This window comes from Desmodus rotundus, chromosome 1 (assembly GCF_022682495.2).
Source record: "Desmodus rotundus isolate HL8 chromosome 1, HLdesRot8A.1, whole genome shotgun sequence".
NCBI lineage: Eukaryota > Metazoa > Chordata > Mammalia > Chiroptera > Phyllostomidae > Desmodus > Desmodus rotundus.
This window is the reverse complement of record NC_071387.1, coordinates 49,087,834-49,114,039: the sequence shown is the minus strand read 5'-3', so window position 1 is coordinate 49,114,039 and position 26,206 is coordinate 49,087,834. Positions and strand designations below refer to the sequence as shown.

Below are 26,206 nucleotides of genomic sequence, written 5' to 3'. Positions count from 1 at the left end.
CTCTCTTTCGGTTTGTAGATGACCATCTTCTCCCAGCACCTCTTTACATCATCTCCCTTCTATGTGTGCCTGTGTCCAAATTTCCTCTTCTTATAAGGACATCAGTCACACTGGATTAGGGCCCACCTAATGACCTCATTTTAACCTGACTCCCTCTGTAAAGACCTTCTCTCCAAAAGTCACAGTCTGAGGTACTGTGGGTCAGAACCTCAATATATGAATGGGGGCGGGGCACAATTTAACCTATAACATTAGTCCTGTGGTCTGTGTTATAACTTCTCAATGGCCCTTGTCGGTTCGTCCTTGGACTGGCAATGTTAGCATCACCTGGTTGCTTTTTAGAAATGAAGAAGCTCAGTCCCCACCCCAGACCTGCTGAATCAGATCCTGCATTTTAACAAGATCTCCAGGCGATCTGCGTGCACATTCAAGTTTGAGAGTTCCTGCTTGAGAGCCTTTGGGATCCCTATTTCTACCTCTGCTTAACTAGATTGACTTTCCCTCCAGACCAGATAAATCCTTCTAATGCCAAACTGCTGGGAAGCATTTATAGGAGTGACTGGCCTCTGCTATCCCCCACCCCTTTTGGAAAATCATAGAAAGTGCAGAAAATAACCCAGAAAAAAATGTCCCAAGACCTTTAAAGACATCTTTCTGCTTCTCAGAACAATTAACAAAATGGGAAACAAGAAAATCAGATTCACCTTGCATCTCCATAGAAACCCTACCTCAATATCAACTCTGTAGTGTTAGACTGTTTTCTTCACACAAGTGTACTAGTCAAGCTGAGGGATTCAAAATAACCCAGGGAGGAAGTAAAGTTCTTTTCTTTTAATTGAGTTTATTGGGGTGACATTGGTTATTAATAAAATTATACAGGTTTCAGATGTATAATTCCATAATACATCATCTGTATATTGTATTGTGTGTTCACTACCCCAAGTCAAGTCTCCTTCCATCACCATTTATCCCCACTTTACCCTCTTCTACCTCTCCCCACACCCCTTTCCCTCTAGTAATCACCATGCTTTTGTCTGTTTGTGAGGTCCTTGTTTTCCTTGATTCCTTCACCTTTTTCACCCGGCCCCCAATTCCTCTCCTCTCCCCTCTGACAGCTGTCAGTCTGTTCTCTGGATAGATGAATTTGTTTTTACTTTGCTTGTTAGTTTATTTTGTTAATTGGATTCCACATGTAAATGAAATCCTATGGTACTTGTCTTTCTCTAACTGGCTTATTTCACTTAGCACAATGCTCCCTAGGTCCATCCATGCTGTTGCAAAAGGTAAAATTTCTTTCTTTTCCATTGTATATTCCATTGTGTGAATGTACCACAGCTTTATTATCCACTCATCTACTGCTGGGTACTTGGGCATCTTCCAGATCTTGACTACTATAAATAATGCTGCAATGAACAGAGGGGTGCATATATTCTTTTGAATTAGTGTTTCAGGTTTCTTCAGATATATTCCCAGAAGTGGAATCACCAGGTCATGAAGCAGTTCCATTTTTAATTTTTTGAGGTAACTCCATACTGCTTTCCACAGTGGCTGCACCGATCTTCATTCCCACCAATAATGCACTAGAGTTCCCATGTCTCCACATCCTCGCCAGAACTTGATGTTTGTGGATTTATTAATGATGGCCATTCTGACAGGTGTGAGGTGATATCTCATTGTGGTTTTAATTTGCATCTCTCTGATGGCTAGTGATGTTGAGCATCTTTTCATATGTCTATTGGCCATCTGGATGTCCTCTTTGGAAACGTGTTTGTTCAGATCTTTTTAGGTCCTTTGCCCATTTTTTAAATTTGACTTTTTTTTTGGTGTTGACTTATATAAGCTCTTTATGAATTTTTGCTATTAACCCCTTATCAGATATATCATTGGCAAATATGTTCTCCCACACAGACAATTCCATTTTCATTTTGATGATGATTTCATTGGCTCTGCAAAAACTTTTTAGTTTGATGTAGTCTAATGTATTTATTCTTTCTTTTGTTTCCCTTACCCAAGGAGATATATCAGAAAAAATGTTGCTATAGGAAATATACACAATTTTAATGCCTATGTTTTCTTCCAGGATTTTTATGGATTTGAGTCTTACATGTAAATCTTTTATCCATTTTGAGTTATCTTGTGTGTTCTGTGAGAAGGTGGTCTAGTCTCATTTTTTTAGACATATCTGTCCAACTTTCCCAGCACCATTTATTGAATAGACTGTCTTTACCCTTTTGTATGTTCTTGCTTCCTTTGTCAAATATTAATTGACCATAAAGGTGTGGGTTTATTTCTGGTCTCTCTATTCTGTTCCATTGATCTATATGTCTGTTTTGTTGCCAGTACCATGCTGTTTTGATTATTATGGCCTTTTAGCATAATTTGACATCAGGCGGCATGATTCCTCCAACTTTGTTCCTCCTTCTCAAGATCGCTGTTGCTATTCAGCATTGTTTGTGGTTCCATGCAAATTTTTGGAATATTTATTCTAGTTCTGTGAAATATGCCATTGGTATCTTGATAGGAATTGAACTGAATATATACATTGCTTTGGGTAGTATGGACATTTTAATGATGTTAATTTTTCCTATCCCTGAACATTATGTGCTTCCACTTATTTGTACCTGAACTAAATTTCTTTCTTCAGTGTCTTATAATATTCTCAGTAAAAGATTTTTGCATCCTTGGTTAAATTTATTGCTTTTAGGAGCTGGATTCTGCCCAGACCTCAGCAGGGTGAAGCCTCCAGGAGCCCAGAGTGTGGGGCTAGAGGATCTCCTGTAGCAGGAGACACCAGTCAGGTTCACAAGAAAGTGGGGGGGAATGGCCCACCCCTAAGCCACACAACTCAGTCACTGACACCCCAGTGTGGCTGGTCCTCTACACCCTAGCCCAGGCAGCTGACTCCTCAGCAGGGTGCAAGCTCCACAGGGTGAGACTTTGCATTCCCCCAGGCTGATGCTGAATGGAGGGGCGTGCTCCACCGAGAGTGGTGGCGTCTGTGGTGTGAGAGAGGAACTCAGCTCAGGGATCCTGGCACTGTCCCTTCACCTCTCTTCCCAGAGCCACAAACCCCTGTGACTCTAGTCCACTCTGCTCTCCCTCTGCTGGAGCCCAGGGTGTGTGTTTCTGAATGAAATTTTGTGCATTGGCGCTTTAAGAGAGCACCTGTGTCTTCAGAGGACTCCCTTCTCTCCTTTGCAGAGAATCCCTGATTTTCACAGCCAGATGTTATGTGGGCGGCTCTTCCAGGCTCTGGTGCTCTGGGCTGGGGAACTTGGGGTTGAGACCCCACTTGTCTTAGGGGAAACCTTTGCAGATGAGAGACCCCTCTGGATCCTCAGCCACTGCCGTGGGAGTGGGGCCAGCCCTTTTCTCATCTCCGCTCTTCTTGCCAGTCTCAACGTGGCTTTGTCTGTAAATCCTTGGTTATAAGACTTCTCTTCAACTATTCTTCAGCTGGTTATTCAGGCTGATTACTCTTTATTTTAGTTAATTCCAGTTTGGTGTTGGGAGGAGGTGAGTGTAACATCCACCTACTCCACCACCATCTTTGTTAAACCTGAAGTAAAGTTCTAATTTAATCTTACCAAGACAGGAAGCCTTGCTAAAAATGTGGGTAGACAGTCTAGCACTATTTCAATTACTAGGTAAAAAGGTTAATAATATACTAAAAATACCTAAGGGTTATATGGCAGTTGTATCTTAAAGGCAAAGTCCACAATAGAACATGTTCTTTTGTCAAAAGTGGAAGAGACTCCCAGTTACTGCACTCAGAAAATGTGTATTAACCGTCTGTAAATTCCACTAATAGTTTTTACATTGCAGGGGAGAATCTCTCTTCGTGTAGAGGGCTCATTTCTGTCTTTTGTGGGCCTGGTGTTAATGACTCTCCTGCTGTTCGGCCTCTGCGCTGAGACTCAGGTAGCCCTCATGGCAGAAGTTTTCTTTCCACTTTGCTTCTGCTACTGGTGCTCAGTCTGGCTGTCCTTGTGGACTACTTTGGAAACTGATACACCCCTAAGGAATGTGTTCCAAGGGCAATGACGTCTGTTCCTTCTGTTTTCAGCATTGTCTTGTTCCACTGCAATCTGATTATATTCCCTCTGGCTGAATATATTGGTCCCGCGGCACACAAACAAAAAGGAAGGCCGGCTTTTCTGAGGCTGAGATGATCTCACTGATGCAGAGAGATTTGACTTCTGATCCGAGTGTCTTTGGGCATCTGAAAACCAAAAACACTTCTGATGTTCTTAATCTTTGTTCGAATCTGATCTTCCATCAGAAAAGATAATATAAACTTCATTTTACAGGCAAGGGAGCAGAAGCCAAGTGGTTGTTGTCTGCCTGCCAGAGGTCAGTCTGTTGGGGCTAGAGCGCTGCTCTGCTCACTTCCATCCTACTGTTCTAGTAATCTTCGAGGCTTGCTGCTTCAGTAATAATGACGACAATGACAACCACGTTTAGTAGCACTTGTCACGTGCCTGCCTGGCTGTGGGCTAGGCAGAGTGCTGTGTGTTTCGTGTGTGTTATATCTAATTCTCATCACCACCCAATGTGATAGACACTCGCCCATGCATGTTTTATAAATGAGAAAACTGGCCCTGAGAACGGGCATAAGTTATTATTTATAAGAAGTATAGCTGCTACACTACTTGGGACCTAGACTTTGGCCCAGAGCCCATGGTCTTAACCAGAGTGCTATGCTTATTCTATCAAAAAAAAATATGAGGATGTGTACCAGTTATGAAAAATAAACTAGAGTAATCAGGGTGCCCATTTCAGTCGGACATATCATTAATGCTCCCCAGCCCATCCTCTAAGACTGTTCTCAGATGCAAGTCTTGAGCACCACAGTTCCAGAGTAGCGGGTAGTCTGGTTTGTTGTCTACACTTCGATCCCCATTGATGTCCTCAGATCCCTTCCCAAGGGCTAGTCCTGTCTTAGAGGAGACAGTTCCCGGATTACAGTTTGTGTCCTAGTCATGGTCAGCTCAGCTCATGCTGAGAATCTGAAACTCAGGAAATAGGGTTGGGAAGGACCTCAGTCCTTTTACCCCCCATAGTGTTCTGGGCTCCTGTTGCAGATCTGCCCGCCCTCCCACACAGTCTTCACTCCCCTCCTAGTGATAATTTCCATTTCAGAAAAAGGGCACTTAGCTTAGATGGATGTGGAGCTATCCAGGGAAAATGTGTACTCATTACTATTGAGATCATTTCACCGTTCCTTCTACATTATTGCTAGTTCAGTGGTAGCAAATTCAGATGCCCACTGAAACAGGCAGCAAATGCTAGATTGGGGCCAGTTATGTGGGAACTCTAATGACACTCAGCCCTCTCCAGTTATTGCCTTATTAGTATTTGAGTTCAGGGTTGCTAGATTTTCTGGATTTTCATATGAAATAAGGCTCTTAAATATTGGCAGGAAAATGATTACCAAAAAGAAAAACCCAACCCTGTGTGATAGACTGCAAGCTTCTAGGAATAGTGGACTGTGTGGTTCACACTAACCCACCCTCTAATAAGAAAAAAAAGCTGAAAGAAATACATAAAAGCATGATTTGAGAAGCATCAATGCCCAAAGCCCAAATAAGATAGTAACACAAAAAGGAAGGAGGCTGGAGCTCAGGGAAATGAGCCAGAGCTCTTTCTGTCCTGGAGTGCTTCCCGTCCAGGAGAGGTGCTCAGAACGGCTGCTTTGGGGGAATTAAACAAGTTGTAGGTGACAAGCATCAGGTCCAGGTAGAAAACCCGGCTTAGCGCCACCTGTCTCTGCCACCCAAAGGACTATCCAGAGGAAGCAGCTAAGAGGCAGACCTGTGTGGCAGCTTCCTGTGGATGACAGACACATAGGGAGAGTTGGGAACTCACCAAAGGCAGAACAACCCCTGTTCTAGATTCTAAACTCAAAGGGAACCATTCCAGAGGCAGAGTACAGACCATAACCCAGAGGGTTGTAAATCCACGGCTCTGAACTACCAGCTCCCTCAGGAGTCTCATCCAAGGAGATGAAGGAAGCTAACGCTACCCTAGGTCTCAAGTTATTTCTGTAAGTAATTTTTATACAAAGTGGCCAGCAAACATTTACAAGGCCCTTGAAGAGACAAAGCAGTGTGTACCAGAATTAATAGAGGGTAAGAGACGTGAAGGCTAACAGTGAAGTCTAACATAATTTAACTGAAATCTCAAAAGGACAGGAGAAAGCCACTGGAGTACAGGTAAAACTTGAGAAGGTAATAGCTGAGGATTTCCCAGAGCCAATCAAGGAAACCAGTCCACTGGTTTCAGAAGCCCAAGCAGGACAGATAAAAATAAATTCACATCTAGGCATATCAGGCCAAACCTGCAGAAAGTAAAGGGCCAGACAAAAAAATCAAAGACAAAGTTGTTTGATGGACAACAAATCTTTCAGCAGCAACACCGGAAATCAGAGGACTGAAATAAAATAACTGACAGTCTAGAAACTATCTTTCTAAAATGAAAGCAAAATAAACATTGTTAGACACAAAACCTGAAAGAATGGGCCCTGGCTGGTGTGGCTCAGCGGACTGAGCACAGGCCTGCAAACCGAAAGGTCGCTGTTTGGATTCCCATCAGGGCACACGCCTGGGTTGCAGGTCAGGTCCCCAGTAGGGGGCGCGTGAGAGGCAACCACACATTGATGTTTCTCTCCCTCTCTTTCCCCCTCCCTTCCCCTCTCTCTAAAAATAAATATGCGTTGGTGGTATAGTGGTGAGCATAGCTGCCTTCCAAAGAGGGATTCTTCAAAATGACCCAAGTTTAATTCCCCAGGAAGACCTAACAGTTTTAAATCTATAAAGCAAGAAATTGACAGAACTATGAGAAAAATAGAGGAAGAAATCTATAATCTCTTTGAAATGTTTTAACACTCCTCTCAGGAATTATTAGAACAAATCGATTTTTAAAAGTTACTGAGGCTGTAGAATATTTAAACAACATAGTTAGCATGCCTCACTTAACGGACATGCATAGATACTACACCACACTACATCGACATGTACATTCTTTCCATGCCACAGGGAACGTGCATCAAAATTCACTGTACACTGGGGAATGAGTCGCGCAGAGTATTACCACAAGGACAATTAAATTAGAAAGTAATAAAATGCATTCAGAAAAGTATTTGATAAGTGCCTTTTAAAATCATCTATTCGTGATAAATTCTGCAGATAGGGGTCAAAAAGTAAGTCCTTTAATCTTTTAAAGAGTTTTTCTAAAGAAAAATCTTGGACATCGCTATATGCACAGACTGTATTTCTTGCTAACTAAGGAGAACGATTTGATGAGTTCACTTAGAACTCGAACAGGCTAGGCCTCCAGAAGCAGCATCAGCTCTCTGTATAATTTGAGTGTGTATCTTTTCTGTACTTTCCTATGAATGCTGTATTTCACAATTCTTAAAAAGGTAATTTTCAAATAGTGTATCTGGAATGGAGAAACCTTTTTACAGTAAAGGAATGAAGACAAACTTATTTTAAACTTTCAGAAAAGGGAAACTTTTTCCTCAGCAGAAGGGCAGTCTAGGATGGTGGAATACAGCACAGCTTTGCCGTGAAAAGCGCAGCTGGGACTGGGTGCAGAGCTTAGCTCTGCCACTTACCAGCTGTGTGACTTCGAGCAGGTCGCGAAACACCTCTGAGCCTGTTTCCTCATCTGTGAAATGTAGGCAATACCACCTACCTCCCAGACTATTTATAACGATTAGCTCACTACATGAATTTGGAATAGTGCTTGGTACATACTGGATACTCAGACTAAGCTATTAAAAATGTCTAAAGGAGAATCAAAACTTCAGAACTCGAGTCACCAACCATTGATAGGGGCAAGAGAATGCATTTCCTTTTCCTGAGATTTTGCAAGTCAGTAAATCAATTCTCTGTCTTGCTGTGACCTCAACCCAGCCAGGAAAATGTTTTTGAGCAGGAATGAATTTGACGTGCAAGCTGCATGCTTCCCCAGGGGAGGCCTCCCAGCAGTCTTCAGGGACAGGGCCCCAGACGCAGTGCTGGGGGTGCTGTGCTGGGGGTGCCGTGCTGGGGGTGCCGTGTCTCATTTCATGTTTACAACAACCCTGTGAAGCGGGAACTGTAGGAGCACCCCAATTTTAAATACGAGGTACAGAGAGATTAAGAACCTTGTCTAGCAAGTGCTGGAAGACTGGGGCCACCCTGCCCGGTCAGTGTGATTTCCGTTAGTCTTGCCTGTGCGTTCCCAAAATGCTAGTTTAGTTTTTGCTTTGATTGAACTTTTTTTTGGGGGGGGGAGGGCATATTTTATCTGCTCATATCTTGGAATGGCTTTTACCCCTTGGAAGAGAGCTTTTGTGGAGCAAGTTTTTATTTTTCTGACATTGACAAGACAGATGGCTTCCCTCAGTGCTGAGCTGAGAATTCAGATTTACCTATAGTCCTGTTTCATATTCTGTATTTTGGTTAATTTTAGGTCCATTTTGGATCAAGATTGGTAGGTTTGTTCCATGAACAGGGGGTAAAACTTAAGACCATGACTGTATGAACTATAATAAAGAGCAAATGTTTGCAATGCTTGGCATTCTCTCTTGTGTTAGAAAAATGTACTTGATTTGATTTGGATTTCAGTAATAATTTTGCTGCTTCTGTATGCTTTCCAAATGAATGTCAAATAGCTAGTCATCTTTATCACCTGAAATCTGGACTACGGGAAACAGGGCGTCATCTAGCCTGTAGGATGCCTTTGTGCAAATTAGGAAAGGAGTCCTCAGTGGGAATACACGGGGAAGCGAGGCTGGTGGATGGCCTCTTTGTGAGAAGACAAAAACATCCGTTCCTCCGGGAAGATGCAAGTCCTTGCCAGGCCTCCTGGCTTGCTGAGAGAAGCTGGGGGTAGATTCCGCCCCCAGTTGCCAGGCCTCTTAAAAAGCAGCCTCAGGTCGCGGATCCCTGCACTTGGCTCTCCTCGGTTGCGTTGTGTGAGTACTGGGGTGTTGAAGGCCAGTGTAGACACACACTTTCTGCAGTACTGAGAGTACTGGAAACGAAGGCAGGAGATGATTTCAAATTTATAATCATGGCAGGTATGAATTGCTCCCAACTCCTGGGATGCAGGAATGTCACGTTTCTGTACTGGATGACTCAAACTAGTTCTACCTTGGCCGCCTCTGTCTGAATTGGCAGGAAGCTCAGCAGTGGCATTTGGGGTCCCACCCCTTTCCAGACGATCTAAGACAGCTCACAGGGGATAGAGGGGGTGCGTGCTATCTTGGAGAAGAGTACAGGTCGTTGTGGTTGCCATTGCCCCTGCGTGTCACCCCACCGTCTTTCTGGGGTGCTGATCAATTTAAGGCAAGAATCTGATCAGCTGGCTCAGGTTTTGCCCTGGGCTATCTCAGTCACCGGCCAGACCATAAATTGCCTGCCTGTAGGTCAGGACCCACCCCAGGTCCAGTCAGCTGTGGCCAGGGAGTGAGATCATGTGATGTAAACAAGGCCACCCAGTGTTTATCTGGAGCAAAGCCTTTGACAGGCACAGTAATGGGCGTACCTTAGGGCAGTGGCTCTCAAAGCGTGATCCTTGAATTAGCAGTACCAGCAGGACCTGGAATTTGTTAGAAATGCAAAGTCTTGGGCCCCTCCCCGCCCCCCAGGCCTCCTGTACTGGGAACTCAAGGGGAGGGGACCAGCTGTCTGCATTTTACCAAATCCCAAAGATGATTCCAATGCACACTCAGGTTTGAGAACCACTGCCTTAGGCTAAGCACACAACACATGGAATAAAAACGAATGTTTGAATGAAATCGTGAAAGTCAGGCAGTGCAGTTCAGCTTTAACCAAAGTGGGAATGTTGATGCAAGTTGCCCCTACGGGTCAGGAGAAAGTGCTGTTTGTTATCAGTCCTGATTTTATGGATGTCAGAATGTTAGTGTTTTCTGGTGTTGCTGCATGGTCTGCATTCTCTGGATTGCAGCACCTGCCCCGCACCATGGGCTAGGACAAGCACTGTCATTCCTGCCCCCCCCTCCCCCCCCCCCCCCCCCCGCGCCGCAGCCCCCCCTTCCTGCAAGATACTTCCTGACCCTCCCCAGGCACCCTCCTCCTTGAGGCCAGCCCAGCGCTGGCTCCCTCCACAGAGCCTGACAAATCTTGCTTAATAAGTGATTTTGTCTCTGGTTAGGATTTTGTTTTTCTCCAAAAAAATCAGTTACCTATTTACTTTGAGTCTTGTGACATTCACATTATATACACCTCTCCTATCTATTGCTGGTCAGGGTGAGGAGTTCAGTGTGTTAGGGGTTTGTTTTTGTGGCTCTGATTTACATGAACATGGATCAAAACAACAGCCACATAAAGCAAGAGATAAGATGGGAAAGGATGGGAAAGGATGGGAAAGGATGGGAAAGGAAGTGAAAGGAGAAACCTTCTCTGTCCTTCCAGGGGGTATGAACAGCTTAAAACCTAATACAGGGCTGGGATTAGGGTGAGGTTAGCAGGGTACAAAATTTAAGGGGGTGCCAAAAAATCCAGTAATCGAGATAAATGTTATAATATGGTGTTTTTAAAAATCAAAATCAATGCAGAAAATCCAAGGTAAACAAAGTGTCAAATTTTTAAATAGAGACAGGATCCGGTTCTCTGTTTAGCCTGGCAGGTCTGTTAACTCGAGATGACAGCCAAACGCACCCAACCCAGGGCCCCGGCACCCCAGCGTGAGGGCTGGTGGGTGGACATACGGCCAGCTGCGTTTGCTGCGGGATGCACATTCACTGTGTCCGACAACTGAGTGTGGAAAAGCTATGTCAAGCATCCTAAGAAGTAGTACTGGAATTAGAAAAAAGATTCTCTGTTCCTGATTGATTAGTTTATTTCCTTTATTCACAAAAAATCACCTTGGAACTTCCATTCACGTAATTGGGAGAGCACTTTCCACTGTCCACCTGCTCTTGGTCAGCAGAGAAGGATGCTCAGATGCCTCGTAACGTGGGGCTTGTCTGGTACAGCCGGACCTCGGCCCTGCCGTTCCTCCCTCCCCTCCCCTGAAGCTCATTTCTCTGTTGTCTTTCTGTCTCACAGGCCTCAGAATCAGAACTGTGAGAGGGAAGGACGCGTCACTAAGTTCTTACCCCAGCCCAGCCACCCAGCACAGGAGTAACCCTGGGCCAGTCACATCTCCTCTCTAGGCTGGGTTTCCTGGTCTGTCAGGAAAGAATCAAACTAGGCGATTCCACGGTCCTCTCTGCTTCTCAAGCTCTGTGTTTCATTCCACCTCAGAAATTTCACCATTCACAGGCTTCTCGTTTTTATCTCCTCTTCTCACTCCCCATTCTGAGGGCCTTTCCAATGCCTCAGGAAAATTAATTCCCCCCTATCTTTTTTCCATAGTACATGGTTGATGACTTCAGTGAAGTATCTGGGATTCACATGTACCAAAGCTGTGATTTTCTTTTCTATTCTTTTCATTCCTCCCTTCCTTCCTCCCTCCCAACCTACCTTCCTTCCTTCCTTCCTTCCTTCCTTCCTTCCTTCCTTCCTTCCTTCCTTCCCACCTTCCTCTCACCCCTGTATTGACTCTACACACTCAGGCAAGAAAACAATACCTTACTTTGTGAGCCTCAAATTAATTCTGTCTTGCAGCTCCAACAAGGCTGGCAAAAGTTCAATCTCGGGCATGTTCAGGCACTCCCCCCCAGAACTCCTTAGGGCCATGCAAACACCTAAAGACTTTCTGGGTTCCTGGAAAATGGCTCATGGACCTCACTAGTGTTCAGTCCGCGTTGAACATCACTGACCTCCTTCCCAAACCCTCGGCCCTCGCAGGCAGACAGCCCCACAGCTCCTGGGCCAGGGGGGCCTGGGCTCTTTGCTCAGGCGGGAGCTCCTGTGCTGACGGGCTTCCTCATCTGGACTTTCCAAACTGTGTTCCTTTCCCTTCGGTCTGCATAATAGCCATCGAAGCCTTCTCATGTGACATGGTTGGGACAGGGAAAAGTGCTTGGCCCACTAATCCACAGAGAGAGTTAATAGAGGTCATTAAAGGCATACATATCTCAACCATTGTTTTTTTAGCACAAAATAGTAAGTGCATGCTCATTTTTCAATCTTTTACTTTTGGTCTAAGACCTTTTCTTTAAGAATGAGCATATCATTTAGTTGTGATTATTTTTCTTTAAAATATTTTCATTCATAATTCATCATCTGTAATGTTCACCTTGAATTTCTTTACAGCCAGTGAGAACTTACAGACGCTGTGAAGCTATATGAAGGAAGAATTTTTTATATTCTTTTTATTTCTCCCAAATATTTTGTCGTACCTCACTCACATCTGAGTTGACAGGATTAGCTAATGGCCATTGCCTAATTCTTTCCAGACATTCAATTTAATTTGCATGGAAAGAACCTGTACCTATATATATTTACGCTTCCCTGGTTTACATGTAATTTAATAATTGTGTGCTCTAAATACCAAGTACAACAGGCATTAACATGTTTAGGAGCAAACTTAACTGACTCCTGGAAGGCACTTAACTGCTGGAAGCAGAAGCCGGTGAGCATGTGAGAGAGTGACCTATTGGTCCCAGACACCAGCGTGCTGTGGACATCGGCCAGTTGTCCTGCAGAAGATGGAAAGCGCAGCCTGCGGTGGAGCTCAGTGAGGGAGGGTCTGAGGTATTTACAGCATCAGTTGCGACTGCGCTCTTGCCAGTAGGTGCCGGCACCTAAACCTACAGAGTGGGAAACCCTGCTCCTCGAAACGTACAAGGATGTGTAATAAGTATGTTTTCCTTTCAGTTCTTGAAGTTTCAAATTCAATTTCACTGCATTTTCTTAAATGGATAGGCTATTTTAAATGGATCTTTACTTGTTCTTCAGGACCTCAGTGAAAGTGTCCTGATTGATTTTAAACTGTCCTTGTTTAACCTCTTTCATACGTATGACTGGGGAGTTACTGGTATATTGAAAAAAAAAAAAAAAGGAAGGGGGTGGGGAGAGGGAAAGAGGGAGGAGAAGACAGGAGAGGAACAGGAGTGAAAATGAATAATTCCTGATTTCCATACCAAATGGATGTTTGGCTCCTGAAGAATCCAGATCCCACCCTGGCCAGGCGGCTGAGTCGTTTGGAGTGTCTCCCGCATCCCAAAAGGGTTGTGGGTTCTGTCCCTGGTCAGAGCACAGACCTAGGCTGCGGGTTTGATCCCAGGTCTAGGAGCCTGTGGGAGGCAACCAGTCAGTGCTTCTCACATTGATGTCTCTCTCTCTCTCTCATCCTCGGTTAGGGTTTTTTTTTAAAATGCAGATGTCCCTATATGGGCATCACATTGACTATGTGCTGAAAAAGCGTAGGAGATTTTCCTGTGGTAGACTTTTCCAGACATCAGTTGGGTTATTAAAAGGAAAAGAGATGCTCTGTTTCTATGTGTCAATGTTATGGGTGCGGAACCAGAGGGCGTCTCTGCTGGCTTGTTTAGTTGTGAAACGACTTTAGGTTTTTCATCTCCTTCTAGTGTCCAAGGTGGTGTCTGAGCCTTGTCATCTAGACGTCTTCGTAGAGGAGGATAATTTAATGCATGTATTAAAGCCACACATGTATTTGACCACTGGATTTGCTGACAGAGAAATCTTTCCGAAGCATAGCTCTGACAGCGACAGCTTCAGCTCAAACACACTCCATCATCTTCCCTCACCTAATGAGTTAAATCCTTCAGCTCCGTGCTGGCATTTAGATCCCTCAGTTGTCAACCAGGACTGGCCTGTGTCTCCACTCCACTCAGGACACGCCGGCTACTGGCGCCCTGGGCATTTGCCAGTGCTCTTGTCTGATGAGGATGTATGCCTTCCCCCACATCCCCGCACCTGTCAGGTGCGTGTGAGAGCTGCAAGTGACAGAGCACCCCCACCACTCTCCAAAACGACAGGTTTTATTTTTCTTCCTCTACGCCAGTATTTCACAAGTTTCTTTTCTGTCAGTATCTCTCCTTACTATTTGTTTTCAAATGGACTCACTTTGTTTTTACTTCTGTCCATTTACTTACTACAGAAAGTTTATAGCAGTGCTCTTCGAGGAAAAACACATTATCCCTGATAAATAAAAGGGCACCATAAAAATGAATTCAACAAAAATTTAGCAGGAGAGCGCCTTCCACCCAGGGAAAGCTTGCCTGCGGCACGCTCTGCCTTGGTTAAACTGTTACGCACTGGAGGCAGAGTTTCTCCTTGACGGTGTTAGGAGGGTTGAAGAATAGAAAGTAGAGAGACCTTCTCATTGTTCTGTAAGTCACACGGTGTCCCTGCACCATCTAAAATAACCTGTACCAACTAAAGTCGTCCTGAGTGCTATATGCCCCACCCTTTGGAAAGCAACACATTAGTCCTACGAAATGATGAGCAGCTAATGGGCAAGAAGTGATCCTTCTTCCGCATCATGTTCTCTGTCACTCCAGGAATCTATTTCTTAGGTCTCTAAACCACCCCGCCTCCTTCTAAGGGACACTGAGCAGCCTCAGGAGCCACCGTGTTATCTGGTGGGAGAAACGAGCAGTTACTTCCGCAGCTCTAGCCAATTGGGGGGCCTGGCTTCTTTGTCATCGCAGGAGAGTAGGTTCTTCACGTTTGGTCTCAGGATGGAGAACCAATGTTTTTCCTCAAGTTCATGTGTGTGTGTATGGGGGGCGGTGCATGTGAGGAGAGAGGATAGCAGAGGAAGACTGGGGTTTTCTGAACTTCCCTAATTCACAAAGCTCTGTCCACGAAATGCTCCAGTGCTCTGGTAGTTGGGTTGTGCAGTTTCCTACCTCAGATCAAAGTTTCTGGGAGTTAGAAGAGACTTTGGAGGCCCTTTCTCCCCCTCCTCCCCTTGCCCTGCCCAGTCCGTCTCCTTGTACAGAACAGGAGACCAAGGCCAGAGAACGGGTGTCCTGCCCATGACGGTCCTGCCTGTAAGTTGCAAATTGGAATCGAATCCAGATGTTTGAGATCAACACCCATCACAGTGGCCCTCTTGTGACTAACTGGAGTTGTTCACAGACCTTCTTCCTCCCTTTTCAGGCAGTGCTGAGCCCCCTCATAGCCATCGCGCTGAAAATATCCCAGATTCATGAGCGGACCGGCCGGAGGGGTCCCACCGTCATCACCTGAAGGAAGGAGGGATCCCTCACCAGGGCCAAAGGAGAGCGCTCGGCAGGAGACACTTCACCCACGCCTTCTTGCTGCCTGTTTGTGCCTCTTACGACTTTGGGGGGAAGGGAAGCACAGAAGCTAATTTGCTCATGGGGAGGGGTTGGGGGGAGTGGGTGGGAAAAGAAAAAAATCTGTTTTGTTTGGGTTTTGGTCAGTTCTTCCAAATTCAGTAGGGTCGTCAGTTGTCTGTTAAAGCTGCACTATCATGTGTTACTATATCACCACACAAAGGAAACTGCCCTTCTGAGAAAGGATAAGTGGGCTAGGAAACCGTTAGTCACGACACCTGGGCATCGCTGGTCCCGCTGGGAAAAGGTTCTGAAATATAATGGAGGTGAGTCCAGTCCTGGAGTCCGGCGGACCCGAAGCCACAGGTGCCCTTGGTCAGACCTAAGAAGACACTCCTCGGCATCGAGGAGGACTCAACTTCATGTCCACCATCAGGTTTTCCATCAGGAAATGTGTAGAACTCCTAAGAGCCCGCCTCATGCCCACCAACCCCCGACGGCCCGCTCTCCCACCTCCCCATCGCCAGGTCCCTGCACCACCTTCTCTTACAGCTTCTAAAGCCGTCTGCAAATCACAGCGGGCACGCTTTTCACAAAACCTATCAAAGGGCGTTTTCCTCTCTTATTTTGTAAATACTGGTTAAGCTATTAAGCTGGCTGCATCCCTTCAAATCCAGCCATTCAAATGCAGGTGGGAAACAGTTTCTTGGCAGGACTCCGCAAATGAATGCTTCACATTTTTCGGACCCTCCCATGATTCCATCACGTAGGGCAACACGTGGGTTTACACTCACTCCTCCTAGGGAGACAAAACGTCGCCATGTGTGCTATTTCTCTTTCTCTCTGCTATCTCATCTCCCCATAAAGGCCTGTTTTAATGCACTTGTTTGGGCACAGTTCAGCTCTTACCTATAATGGCTGTCAAAGGCGACAGTGAAACGCTGTGAAGGCAGGAAATGAAGTGGGCGCTGGAGGAAAACCTTACTGGGGCTACAGATACGGGCAGAGTGGGGACCCCTGCTGGCAGCAGAGGGTCACAACGGGCTTTCTTTGCCCAGGAAGAGGATATTGCAGCTTTAGCAGCTTTAGCGGCCTCCCTCGGACTCGGCCAGGACACAGGGGCGCGGGACCTGTTTGCCTATGTTTTGCTTCCTTGGGAACGGCACTCTCACTTGTGTCGTTTGCACCGATGACGTGGCGTGCTCTGACTGTGGCGCAGTTTGTTATTGCTGTAGTCAAGATTAGTGCGAGCAGGGGAACATCCCCCACAAGGTGTCTGCTTCCACTTTCTATCCATGCTCCTGTCAGAAATGTGCTAGGACGTTTAGTATCCAATAAAAAAGAAGTTCCTTATTTCATCCTTATGCACAGATTGTGGCGTTTTGCTTATTTGTTTGTTTTGCCCTTTGAGAAACTCCAGGAGCAGTCACTGTCCAGATAAGGCTGCCTTTCAGAACACCAGCAAGGGCTGGTTTTCATCATCGTGACCTTGGGAATGTTTTAAATAAATGGAACAGAACAGATGAATTGCTCACAGCAGAAAGTGAAGTGGCATTTAGTCTTTCATTGTGTCGCCCCTTCGAATTGATAGGAGGCCGGCTTTGAGCTAAGATTCTGCAGAACTAGTTTTGACATTTTATCAGCAATGGAATACGGCTTGCCACCTACCTTCGGTTCCCCTGCGCTGTGCAGTGGAGGTCCCTGGTGGCCTTCCAGCCACGCCTCCCCTCTGACTTGGTCGGCACCATTAGATGCATTCTTTCTTAGCTCTAGGTAAGAAAATATTTATTTTTTTCTTAAGTTGCTGAACTTTTAACCATTTCGAACTTTCAATGTTCCAATGTAAATTAATCCTTCTTTAAAAACTCCGCCTCTTTATTTCTGTACGAAGTCATGTGCATCCGGCAGCCCAGTGAACGTTCGTTCATTCAACAAACACTGGCGGACAACTCTCTGCAGAATCCTGTTTTGGTGCAGCGAGGCGATGTATCAGACATTATTCCTGCTCCTATGAGTTCGTAATCTGGAAACAGGAGGCTATGACAAGAACATACAAGGAATCGGGTAGACATGAACGTCACCACAGAGGCATAAGCGGTGTTTTGTGGAAGTGCACAGAGTTTGACTCAGAGATGGCAGGACAGTAGGCACCTGAGAGGTTTCCCAAAGAGCGGAGTTCCCCGGGACTTGTAACCATTTATGTAATTTCACCAGGGCCAACTGCAGCGAGAACAAAGAGTAGGAGTTGAGGGGTAGGGGGGCTTGCTGTGGTCGTAGAGAGCACTCGGCTTGGATGAGTGGGCCTGGAGCAAACACAGCATCAGAAATAGCAGGCAGAGCCGATGCCGGGGCCCAGTGATGGAAGGAAAGCAGCAGCTGCAGACACCTATTTTTGCAGAGCGGCTCTGGGCCACAGCCTCTCCCTGGAACTTGCTCACACGCACAATGCCAAGGTATTCTGTCTGCTTGACATCACAGCCAGGCTTCTCTTGCTGAGTTATACACGCCCGCCCTCTCGCCTTATCCTCAGAGAAGTGAAAGACAGGAAGTCACTCTTCTGCACTTAATGTTTATTGTGTTCTTAAAGACGGAGCTCCAGCTACCAGTTTTTCTTAAGAGTGAATGACTGCAGAAATGCAAAAGATTTGAGGGGACCACAAGAGACAATCATAGAAGAAACTATAGATAGAGTGTGGCAAATGTCAGGGCCACTCCTGTAATCAGCTAATATTGAAGGGTCCACTCACAACCCCACGGGTGCCCCCAGACCTATGACTCCAACAGTATGTATATAATGCTGTGGTTCCAACCAGGCCAGCGTCACTACCCACACAGAGGGTGTTTGGAAATGTGCGTGTATGTGCCAGGGAAGCCTTTAATGGGAGGGGACCATGGATGCTCAACACCCTGCCAGGTGCCAGTCCGCTAGAACGAAAAGCTGTTTGGCCCCATCCATGATTCCTGAGTTTATCAGCTAACCTTGAAAGTGGGAAGGCAGCCATTAGTGGAATACAGCCACAGCATTCATGGGACACACAGTTGCATAGCGTTGCAGGCTGAAGGGCCTGGACATGACACAAGTGCTTTCTGCACAGGAAGCCTCAGACTGATGGCCAGTCCCAGGTGGCACATGGAGCTGACAGCTGGTTGCACTGAGCCAGCGTCCTCTGCAGATGAAACCGGCAATGACACGGAGAGTGGTGTGGTGACTTCTCACTGGGCAGCTGTGGGTCTGCACTGTGGCAGCAGTATCCATCAGCCAAGGCAGGTCGGGGGGAGGGAAAAGCACCTGGGGGAACTGGTAGTAACGTAACAGATGACCCCCTTTTATTGCTTGGTCATGCACTGGGTGTTCTCCAAGCACGCGGACACAGGTATCCCAGACACCTGCCTGGAGGACATTCCCATTCCTGAGTTGAGAAGGGTCTGAGAAACCGTGCACCTTGGAAATGATGTAACTGCCAGTAAAGCAGTCTTTGGCCCTTCAACATTTACAAACAGCAAGAGATTATCCGAGGCGTCGGAGCTTAGCAGAATGCCGGCTCCACTCCAGCCCGCTGCACTCCTTCTCCGAGGGAATGGCGCAGGCACTTGGCAGTGCACTTGGTATGTGGATCAGCCTGAGTTGCCATGGGAATTATAGAATGCACTGCAGAGATGCATTATAAACCCATATCTTTATCTGAGTTCCATGTCTTTTAACACCTAGTATGTGCCCTGCTATACAGGTGAACTGGGGAGATACATCCCCAAACACTATGTGTTAGTTAGAATCCTGAAAAATGGATAAGATTGTCAGTAAAAGGATTTGTGAGTTTTTGTGTGGAGGGGTTAAAAAATACCCATACTACAACTCAGGTATGCAAAATACAGCATAAACTATGCTGTAATTGACCTTATTATGCTCATCCTGGGGAGGGCCTTAAACTTGCTGTTCAAAAGGACGTTATAAGATTAAAATACTGGGGAGCCATCACCTCTAACTATTTCCCTTTTCCATTGACACGTGAGTCTACCACTCACGTCAGAGAAGAGGGAACAAGCAGAGACCCTCTGCATGGAGGTTTGCCTCTTTTCTGCTGTCTCACTATCTGAACACCCTCCCTGTCACTCTGGAGCCATGGTTCTCAATCCATCACCATAATCTTAAGGAGGAAAGGGGGACACAGTGTCTACTTCTCCTGAGCGAGTCCCCCAGGGGTGGCCCGTGAATTCTGATCAACCACACAGGGCCCTTTCGTCTGACTTGTGCCGCGGATTTTAGTGGCCGGGCCTGTCACAGGTAGGATGTGTTTGGGGTAATACCCATGTTCTTGGTGCTTGCTTCAGAGTATGCATGCTTTTTAAAAAAATCAACGAATTAGTCGTATTCCTTTTCAAAAAGCACCTGGCTAACTTTCTGAGTCAATAGTTTTTGTTCAGTGATGTTTGGTTTTACAAAACAGTTAACTCACTTGGATGCTGTGTTAGTTCCACACAGAGAATGAAACTTTGACTTATGTTCCTCTATTGATTTTTTTTTTCCTGATAGAAACCAATGGCAAAAAAGGGAAAGTTTAAGTACAAAATTTATTGCAGAAAGATATTAGAACAATTTTCTTATGTAAACCAAAATTAACATTTGCTTCACGTGCCTACCAGGAGTTGGAAAAACCATCTATAACAAATGCAAACTCTGGATAAAAGCCCAGGGCGAGAGCTTGTTCAGGTCCATAAATGTGCTCAGCACAGACCCCGGGGAAATTTCAGGATGACTGTCTCAGTAGAGGGATAGAAAGAGATGATTAAAGAGGAATAATAAACTGCGTTGCTAATAAACAATCACCTTCCTGTTGGACAACCATGGGTGACCTGCATACCCACTGACGCCCCTCATGTCAAGGGTTTAAATCACAGATGCCCAAATTCATGCTTCTGTAACTGTAAAGGGGCCAGGATTTCCTTTCATGTGGCTTTCTGTGTATTCATCAGGGCCCACTTCATCTGTGCACTCGCCACAACTAAGGAGGAAGAGATGCCTTGGGGCCCCATCCCATCTCAGTAACCCTCTTCCTCCTGGAGAGATCTTCATCCTTCCCACCACGGATCAAAGCCCCTCCTGTGTGTTGGTGCCCAGTCACCAACAGCTGCCTGTGACCATTAGGAACCATCTTTCATCATCAGTTTAACGATCAGATGAAAGGAGACTATACCCAGAGGTGAGGGCCAAGCTCCTGGGCACAAAACCTGGGGGCCTTATTTACATTTTAAAAAAGAATCTAGCAGATGAACCCTGAAGCAACCTCTGCTTCCCTTCCAGGGGCTTTAACTATTGTAGCAACCCTGGGGCTCCATCCCGTTTAGGGCCCATTTTCTGAAGGGGGGGAGAAGGCCAAGCTGCTCCCTGTGAGGAGGGAAGTAAGACCAGGCTAACCCAGCACAGAAGTTGGAAGTAAATACATCCTCCTGTGCCCCTCTACAGGCCCTCCTTCATCCTCCCGGAAACAACTGCATGTTATTGGGACAGTCTTAACTTCTCAAAGCCTCAGTGTATGCATCTGTAAAATGGGAACAGCCATTGCACCCGTCCCTGAAGGTTACAGTGAGGGCTAAATAAAAAGCACAGAGTTCATAGTACAGAGGCTGCCATATAAAAAGCATTCATTCCACAATTGTTAGATATTAACCCCAGCATAAATTCTTCACTCAGCAGAAGAGGAAACTGAGGCCCAGACAGTTGAAGGCTGTTGTCCCAGCTCTAAAGCATCAGGCTGTGTCTCTTGCCACCACCCTGCCATCCAACTTGTCCTCTTGTAGTAAAATATTAAATATAATAAAGCTGACAACATTTCTTACAGAGTCATGATTTCCTCCTGCAGGGTTTTTGACCTGGCTTTTCCTCCCGCAGTCCCTTGCCTGCTTTTATTTTTATTTTTAGCAGCTGTATCCCCTGAGGGGGCGTCATGCGTAGTGGAGAGCTTCCCCTGCCTCAGCACTGTCAGCTTTGCCTCTCGGCATCCCGCGCTGGTGTTGCTGCCGCCACCCTGTCCACCATGGACTCATCATAGGATGGCGGTGCCTCACGGTGAGCATCCTTTTCATCCTCAAATTCAAGGTCTCTCTGTGTGTACAGAGGTGGAGGAACATCCAAGGCCTCTTGCTCTGCAGGACAAATTTGCTTTTCAGCATCAAGACCTTCTTCATAAGCAGGAGGGTAAAATTCTGGCCTGGGGGAGAAAATGCCACAAATACATGTTATTTAAGTGGTTCATGCCAAAGAGGCATATGTCTGCCTCTCTCAAATCACACTGTGCAAAGTTAAACTGTTAAAAAACATTGATTTTGAAACAGATGTATTTCTTCCCTTGCATCACTAGTTTAAAAAAAAATGTGTCACTCTTCCAGCAGAGCCCGGTTTATCAGCTGTAAGATGTGGGTCTCTAGTCACACTTTTCTCAGGGCGTCATTCCAAGCTATCCCCTCTCTTACTCATTGGAACCAGGGACTTTCGGTGTGAGATCCTGAGCAGAGGTGGGGGTCATGGGGCCTTGACTGTGGCATTTTCCACTCAGTTTTTAGTCCATTCATACCCTTGTCCCCAGTCACACACATCGTCTTCTACTCAGCTGCGATCGCTGTCTCAGGTCCTCCCAGCCAATAAAACGATGAATGAAAAGCACCTCTGTGCAGTTCCCTGAACTATAGCAGATGCTCCTCTCTTCCCCATCACTTTTTCAAGTCTCGACAGCTAGTAAAAAAACAAAAAACAAACAAAGGAAAAAACACAACAGCCCGTGCTCATTTCCCAAGCTGTTTCAGTTGAGAACTTTATGTAGATTTCAGCCGCAGCCTTTACCATGCTGTCAGGCCAATGGCTGACAGAGCCCTTCACGCCAGAGCTGATGTACGCATTGGTACTCTCGCCCAGTGTGGCTAATTGCTATATCCTTCCGGCTTCTCCGTTATGAGTAGGATTGGGGGTGGCATGGAAGTGAGGAAGAGAGAGCGAGCTTGGTTGTGTATTTATAGAGTGAATTCTTCCAGTGCCTGCAGGGAGTGTTTGCGGTATGTAACCACGACAGAACAGGGGCTGCCACCTGTGCCACAGCTCCCTTCCAAATGTGACCAGGCCCAAAGCCAGAAGGCTGAAGCTGCTGTCTACTGTACAGCCCCAAGTCAGCCTTCACTCAGAATAGTCCTGGCTGTGTCATGGGGCACAGGTGTGAAGCCACTGAACGCAGAAAGGTGAACTGTCCCCTAGAGTAACATGAGAGGCTCCAGGACGACTCCCACCTGCCCCCCAAATCACCTTCACCTCTCACAACACCTCCCAAAGCAGTTCCCGTTCCCTGTGCCCACTGCCCTGCATTCTACCCTTGCAGATGCGTTTGCTTTATACTTCGACCTGGGAACCCATTTGGAATGCAAATGCTCCTGAGAAATGTAACTTTGGACTGACTTGGTAGCCATTTTGCATGGGCTGGGCTCTGTCAGGAAGACAGGAAGTAAAAGGGGGTGTCACGATGTCCACACTTTAAAGCGTTTCTGCACAGTGTGATGCTTCGTGTATGCCTGTGTTAGTAACTGTAAGCCACGCCCAAAAAGTAATCAGTTACACTTATCGGGAATTCACACTCCGGAGGCAGTCATCCCACATTTATACAAAATAAAATCAGCATTCCAGAAAAACCGTCTACAATCCCTTTGGTTATCTTAATTTTTACCAGATCCAGAGACCTTGCTAATACGTATAATAAACATCAGAAATGAGTTGGGGTTGTTGTAATTAACATCATTAATTAGCATAATAATGTCAAAAATCAAGTCACGGGTAAAATTACAGTTATTCAAAATTCACAGGGTAGCTAAAATATTTTAGACAAAGAGGGTAAAAGAATTTATGGAGTCTTGCAGCCTGTACCTTAGGGATGATACCTGATGTTTTATCCTTAAGTGGTCCTGAGTTCAGCCAAGAATGAGGAGGCTTTTGGTTGTCTGATACTAACCATAAGGTTAACTGACATTTTTTAATGTGGTAAATATACATAACATGAGATTTACCACGTTAGCCGGGCGTGCGGTTCGGCGACACTGAGCACATTCACACTGTCGTGTGACCATCGCCGCTGTTCTTCTCCCACCAGGGACCCCCGTGCCCGCACACCACTGCACCCCATCCCACCCGCCCCCGGCCTCTTATCCCTGGTAACCCCTGTTCTACTTTCTGTCTGTGAATTTGACTACTCCAGGGACCTCCTATAAGTCGAACCATATTTGTATTTGTCTTTGTGTCTGGTTTATTTCACGTAGCATAGTGTCTTCAAGGCTCACCCATGTCGTAGCCCGCGTCAGAATACCCTTACTTCTTAAGGCTGAAACATGTTCCATTGTGCGTATGGACCGCGTTGTGTTTATCCCTTTGGTCGCTGATGGACTGATGGTCATTTCCACCTTTGGTGTTGTGGAGAATGCTGCCATGACCATCAGTGTACAAATACCTGTTCAAGTCTGTGCTTTCAATTCTCTTGTCTCATACCCAGAAGTAGAATTGCTAGATCAAATAGTAATTATGTGTTTAATATTTTGAGGAAGGTCCATGTCATTTTCCATAGTTGCTGCATCATTTTACATTCCTACCAGCAATACACTAGGTTTCCAACTTCCCCACATCCTTGATAATACTTGTTCTCTGTTTTCTTTTAAATAATTGCCATCCTAATGGGTACGATGTGGCAAGGTTAACTGAATCTCACCTCTGGATTATTGCTTTGCCTCAAATGAACTTTTCATATGAGGTAAGATCAAAATACCTAAAAGGATGCCTAAGAGCTGGGGCTTCACTGAGCTCATAAAGAGGTTGCAGGACTGATTTCGTGCCTGCTTGCTCCTTTGTTGTGGAGCAGAATTCAGCTCTGGACTTGCTTTTCTTATAACCTTGCGGCCGGACTATGAGGAATAACTAACCACCAGCAGTCTCTAAGGAGAGCTCCCATGATACAACAAAACAGCCTCAGAGCTGGGCCTCATACCTCTGCTGAGGTGGGTTTTCAGTGTTGGGAGTTGGGGGAAGGGGGTAACCATGCCGGGGAGCCTCTGAGATAAATTTCCTTTACTTCATGGTTTTCCTCAGAGGCAGCACCATTGCTCCTAATCACTAACCCTGGAGTAACTGCCTGAGGATAAAGCTTTGGTTGTAGACATGCAGCCCCATGAGACAGGTAAGTTGCTCCATGGCGGGATTAGAAGTCACTCAGCTTTGCCAGAACTCAGCCCCATGGCAGCCCTCATCAGTCATCTGGTTTCTCAGCACGTACCTGTCCACTGTAGCCAGGCCCTCAGGCCCATGTGCAAGTTGTTGTCTGAGCACGTGGCTGAACATCCCTTTGTTTCCACTCGCTTGGTGGTAGGTGCTCCAGAACATTCCACCCAGAAGGATCACAAACCCGACAGGCAGAAGCAAGTAGGCCAGGATCAGGTTCCCCCGACAGCTGATGATGGAGCCTGAGGACATGAAGAAGGCCCCCAGGCAGACCATCAGGAAGCCTGTCAGGAGGGCAAAGGCACAGAGAACTGCGCTGGTTCTGTTCCGCATCCCTGCGCCTTTGGAACCCAGCTCCCTGACCCTGCCACTCCCCTGCTTCCCTTCCTCAGAGAGAATGCTCTCATTAGCCAGTTTGTAGCTTTATACACTCTGGGAGCAACTGGCCTTTGGACAATTAAATGAAGCAGGCACTTAGAAGCTATTCATTAACCGTGGAGAGTAACTAAATGTCATTGGAGGATTAACCTGAATACACAGCACCGTGTACTAGAGAAAGGAGTGGCTTCTCATAGCTGTCTTGTTCTGAATTGAATGGACCCTCAGCTGACCCGGTTACTTGAGGGGTGGTCTCCCATCCTTTGGTTAAAGGGTACTGGTGTCTTAATCCCCACAGTGGGTAACTCCCCACTAATGCTAGAGAAATCAGCATCCCTTGAAGAGCAATCTTCTCTGTGGTTTGGCAGAAAGTCCTTCCCTGATTTCTTCTTCCTTTCTCTGTACTAAAAAGATTTAAAAAGGGGGAGCAGAGGAGCTCTTAACATGTTTGTCTTGCCTCTTTCAATGACTCTCCTTTTATTAGCCTATCACTGTAATACTGAAAAAATTCCAAGTGAAAAGCCCATGGAGTGAACCCCCTGATTCCCTCTATCTTGACTAGAAAGAGGAGCATCAGCAGGAGGGAAAGAGGGTGCTGGAGAGAAGAGCTACAGTAGACAGAGCTTTGGGAATCTGGGGCGTGCTCTGGGGATGGCTGTAAAAGGTGATGGCCAAGTGACTTGTGCTCTGCCTCTGGTTTTGTGTCTTTCCCATCACTGGGACCCGAATGTTGAGATCTGAGTTTCGTTTCTGCTTAACACATAGGTGTTAGGTAAAAATATCTGGTTATTGTTCAACCACTGGCCACCATTCTTGCCTTACCAGAGATATTTGAACCAGATCCTACCCTTCTCGCTCTCAAAGAAACAGCCACGGGCATTTGCTAATGGAACATTCCCTAAAGTGTGTAGCATCTTACCGCTTCCGTACAAAGCAAACAAATACATGTGAGAAGCACCACCTACTCAATCCCCAGCCTCCCTCACACACATCTTAGGGTTTCACAGAGCCTACTAGCCTATGAAAAGCTCTGAAAATTTCTGCAACCTTCTTCCCCTCATCACATATATTCAATATATTAAATAAAATTTGTTTTGGTAGATGCTGCTAAAAAATGTTCCGCATCCTCTCCCCACACTTTGCTCTATGTAGTGTTGCCTGAAAGAATCTTTCTAGCACCATCCTCCTCTTTTATGTCCAGAATTTGTTTCTTCTATCTTGACTGTGTAGTTGCAGTCACCCTCTTCCAGACCTGGTTCGTACCTAATTCTTTTTCTTATTTGATGCATGTTCCTGCCAAAACCCTGCTGCCCAGAGGGCCCCGGGGGCACTTCTGTCCAGAGAGATTAGCTGCAGTTCCTCTTTGCTACTCCTCCACCCCATGACTCCATTACCATTACTTTCCATGCGCTTTCCTG

The 26,206-nt window shown here is 46.0% G+C and overlaps 2 protein-coding genes across 2 annotated transcripts in view; one reads left to right on the top strand and one right to left on the bottom strand.

Moving 5' to 3' along the window:
* The window catches only part of PGM5 (phosphoglucomutase 5), a 165,968-nt gene extending 149,831 nt beyond the window's left edge, over window positions 1-16,137 (top strand). The window contains exon 11 of the mRNA XM_053923981.2: window positions 15,033-16,137. Within this exon, the coding sequence (XP_053779956.1) occupies window positions 15,033-15,122 (90 nt within the window). The 3' untranslated portion in view covers window positions 15,123-16,137. The remainder of the gene's footprint in view (window positions 1-15,032) is intronic.
* A 3,573-nt stretch (window positions 16,138-19,710) lies between these two features.
* On the bottom strand, window positions 19,711-24,825 carry TMEM252 (transmembrane protein 252). Its single transcript, XM_024554629.4, is given in 3 exon segments — window positions 19,711-21,195; window positions 21,198-21,378; window positions 24,466-24,825. Coding segments are annotated over 3 exon segments (651 nt in total). The 5' UTR covers window positions 24,744-24,825; the 3' UTR covers window positions 19,711-21,003.
* Between the last annotated feature and the right edge of the window lie 1,381 nt (window positions 24,826-26,206).